The sequence below is a fragment of the Echinops telfairi genome, unplaced genomic scaffold, assembly GCF_000313985.2.
Source record: "Echinops telfairi isolate 266 unplaced genomic scaffold, ASM31398v2 ScPeMD7_23;HRSCAF=83, whole genome shotgun sequence".
In the NCBI taxonomy this organism is placed as follows: domain Eukaryota; kingdom Metazoa; phylum Chordata; class Mammalia; order Afrosoricida; family Tenrecidae; genus Echinops; species Echinops telfairi.
Window position 1 is genome coordinate 12425336 of NW_022103920.1, and position 4204 is coordinate 12429539.

General features: G+C 54.3%; 1 protein-coding gene across 1 annotated transcript in view; it reads right to left on the reverse strand.

Moving 5' to 3' along the window:
* EXOC4 (exocyst complex component 4) overlaps positions 1 to 4204 on the reverse strand; it is a 767286-nt gene that overhangs the window by 747818 nt on the left and 15264 nt on the right. Inside the window, exon 2 of the mRNA XM_045288923.1 lies at positions 315 to 504. Coding sequence (XP_045144858.1) covers positions 315 to 504 — 190 coding nt within the window. The remainder of the gene's footprint in view (positions 1 to 314; positions 505 to 4204) is intronic.

The following is a 4204-nucleotide window of genomic DNA, read 5'->3' on the forward strand; positions in this document are numbered from 1 at the left end:
GTGGCCGTCCAGTGTTCTTGGCTTCATTAGAGGTCTGGGGTTTTGAAAGAGCCTCCCTACTCTTGGGTTTAGATTCCTTCTCCTAACGCCCCCCATCCCACTCCCCACCCCTGCCTTCCTCCTCACTGCGCACCTCGGAAGCCAGGGGACTGCACGGAGAAAGGAGGAAGCACACCCAGAAGGCCATGGGACCCTCTTCAGAGGACCTAACACCCCACCACCCCCAGAAGAGCAGCCACATATGCCTCCAAAGGACCATTAGCCCCAGCTGCCCACCGTGCAGAGGAAGGTGCCAGAGCCCCACGGCCCCATACCTGCTTGACCTTGCTCCGGGAGCTGGTGATACGCTCCGTGATGCTCTGGTACGTGCGGATGGCCGTCGTCAGCTCGGTGTAGTGCTGCACAATCAGCTCGTCCAGGTCGCGGTCACATCTCTCGTAGGCTTCTTCGAGGCGACCCTTCTCGTTTTCCCGGTCCTCAACATTGTCACTGGTCGACAGAGTCCTGGCAAAACAGAGGACAGATCAAGCCGAGGAAGACTTAGAGGACAGAGCGCAAGACAGCCGAGTGGGTCAGGATGCGAGGACATCCATCTCACTGAAGCGGGGTGTCAACTGAAGAGACGTACATGCCTTCTCAGAGGACCCCACTGACCCGTCAGAAGGAATTTGTGGGTCTCCAGTCCCAGGAACCTTCCCTTGATTGTATCCCTTGCCATCAAAGTTCCTTTAATCAGAAGGCAGGCGGTCTACATGAAGCCCAGCCTCCACCTGCCACCTGCCGTGTCTAGCCAAAGAGACCTGAGGAACTTCTAGGACGAGTTTTCTTGCAAGAAATGCAGCAAGAGGCCCCAAACCCACACCAAACTTGTTGCCGCTGGGTTGGTTCCGGTACTTGGCTACCCTACAGGGCAAACTAGTACTGTTCCAAAGGGTCCCCAAGAATGTCATCTGACAGAAGCAGATTGGCATCTTTTGTCACCATGGCAGCTGGTGGTCTGCCCCGCTGACCTCTGGGTTAGCAGTCAAACGTTGAACTCACTGCACTATCGAGGCTGCTGAAGCAGGACAGGGGTCCCTCTTCCTGACACTGGACATGGTTAGACAAAGCTGAGCCAGGCGAATGCCTCGGTCACCTGACAGCCACCCGAGGAGAACATGCACAGCCACTGTCCAGCTGTGTGTCACCAGGCCACCAACACAGCAGCCCGCCAACGGCACACCCAGGGTCTCCGGGGAGTGGGGGGCAGGGCGGGGGTACACACGTGTCGTGTCAGCCACGTCCCATTGGCCGTCTGCCCCACGTAGTGTATCCCCAATGAAGGAGCCGTACACCGGGGAACCAGCCCCCCAACAGCTCGCTGGAATGACCTGAACTTGGCACAGAGCCCCAGCGGCCGGACATGAAGTCATACTGAACATATCCTAGAATCTGTGACCACAGCAATCATCTAAGCGACAGTCTCAGCAGCTCCTGCGTTGGCTCTTCTCCCATCAGCGCCCACAAGGCTAACAGCAATCAGCAATCAGCAAGCCCGCGACAGACGCTTACGGAAAACCTTTCTTCCTCGCCCTTGGCTGCACAGCCACACGGCTTCGTCTCCTCTGCGGGCTTCCCGGGATGGGTGTGGTTGGGGGGGGGGGGTAATTGGGGGAGGGAGTTGTTTCTTGTTGTTTTAATTCGGTTCTACTCTCAGAACAAAGGGGCCTTTCCTTCTTATGTTTTCATTCTCTCAGATGTGCCCGTGGATGCGCGCCGCCTGGTTTATTTCGTTCCTTTCTACACTTTGGGGGGGGGCAATCTTGGGGGCGCTGCCCTCAACCAAGAGGCCATCACTGGAACTGCTTTCAAAGATGGTCTGTCGGTGAATCAATGGCAAGGCCACGCCTAGATGTTCGCGAGCAGAGTCCTTCACCACTGTCCTCGCTGGAGGCTCTTCGATGGGGAACATGTAAGGTGACTTCTCAGACAGCAGGCCAGTCTCCGACATCCATCCAACACCCCCAGGGACAACGCAAAGGGGCAGATTGTCTCCCATCCATCAGGACACCTGGGCGGGGGTTGGGAGGGCGGCGCTGGGGAGCGTGAAATCAGGGGACGGGAAGAGGACAGAAAGGTGAGGAGGGAGGCGGGTGGCAGAGGGCATGGAAACAGAAGAGCCGGCATCTCTGGACTGGAACGAAGGTCTGTCCAAATCCTCCTGTCCCATGTCAGGGAAAGACTCCCACGCCAATGCTCAGAGCGCAGCGCTGTGGGGCAACGTGGCCTGAGAGGGGGTCACGACGCAATGCTTGGACACAGGATAATGCACAGCGTGGCTTCTTCCTGTGGTTGCTACGACAGGTCACGTTGTTCTTTGAACGTGACACCTTCTACACTACTCATTCAAGTAGAGCCGAAGCACCACATGCCTTCAGTGCATCTGGCAGGAGGCCCCACGTGCTGCACTCGCTCCCTCCCCCCCGCTTCCCCACCACCACCATGTGTGGAAAGACCCACGGCAAACACCTCACCATAGAGGGAAATGCCAGCCCTGCAGAGGGTGCCTTCTCCAGCCTCAGCTGCCACAGGTCGACTGGACGGGGCAGGCAGAGGAAGCAGGAAGGTTACTAACATGGAGGGGAGGGAACAAGATGGGCCTTCCAGGATTTGAACTCCTATTTTCCGTGTGAGGGCTACCTAGGGAGATGGCATGGCCCGGTTTGTCCCACAGTTGAAATTCAATCTCTGGCTGGACACTAATCTCAATGATACGCTGTCTTGAGCCAGAAATACGGAGCATCCCAAATGCCAAGAGGGCAGAGCGATGCAGGGCTTTTGTTGTTTGGTGGTTTTTAAAGAAGCAGGCAGCGGCATGGATCACAACGACGGTGAACCAGCAAAGAACCCACAACGATCGAGTCCATTTTGACACAACAGCCAACCCTACGCAGGGCTGCGGAGACTATAAACCTCTATGTAGCGGGCAGCCTCCTCTTTCTCCCACGGAGCTGCTGCTGCTGGATCTGAACTGCCGACCTGGCAGTTAACAGCCCAGTGCTCTCTTGACAGCTGGTATTTACAGCAGCATTAGGTGTCAGGATCCAGCTGAGCTGTGTGGCTCACAGACTGCGTTTTATCCTTTGCTGGCCTTTCAGACAAGATGGATGAAGACTAAGAGGGTGGATGTGCTCTTGGATAAGCAGGACCTGGGAGAGGTAAACCTGAAAGAAATGGGGTCAGGACAGATGGTTTTAACATGTCCTTCTCTACATACAACACAGAGCTATCCATCTGTCCTATGTCATGATCCCTGTTAGACTTGTGACTGTGTGTGTGTGTGTGTGTTGTTCGGTGTTTACCTATACAAGTTATGCAGGAGAGTCAATCTCATGGAGACAGCAATGGGACCAATAGGTCCATGGGAGCAGGGAAGGGGAGGAAGCCAAGGGGAGATGAGTGGGGAGCCAATAATAATGACTACAGGGAAATAGTAAGTGTTCTAAAATTGACAAGGAGAGTGTACCTTTTATAGTCACGTAATTACTGAGAGGTGAATGATGGGTAAACACAATAGTGAGGTAGAAGGAAAATATACATAAGTATGTGTGTGTGCGCGCGCGCGCGCGTATTTGTTTATGTACGTATACATGAGCAAATGCAACAAGGAGCAGAATCCAAGGTTTCCAAACTACTGCAATTTTCAGTGCATTGCTCCTGAAGCTAGTATTGAAGATGAAGTAAAATGCCCATGGCCATTGGGTCAGTTCCCAGCAGGGGAGGGCAGAACTGCTTCTTGGACTTCTGCGGCTGTAGGTCTTTACAAGAGCAGAAAGCCGCACCTTCCTCCCACAGTGATTAAGATAAAAAGAAAACCCGCTGCCAACAAGGGATGCCGACTCATGGCGACCCTACAGGGCAGGGTAGAGCTGCCCTTGGGAGGTTCTAAGAGTGAAATGCTTTAGGCGAGTCAGTAGAAAGTCCCATCTTTCTCCCAGTATGTAAGATAAGCTTTTAAATTCAAGGTCATCAGGTCAAGGCTGACCCGTATCAACTGCCTGTGGGTTTCTGACACTGTCACTGTTGACGGGAGTAGAAAATCCCATCTTTCTCTGGAGGAGCTGCTGGTGGTTTCGAACTGCCAACCATGTGGATCGCAGCCCATCACTGAGCCACTGTGCCAACAAGGCTCCTCCAGTATTTAAGATAGGGGGACGAAATTCTC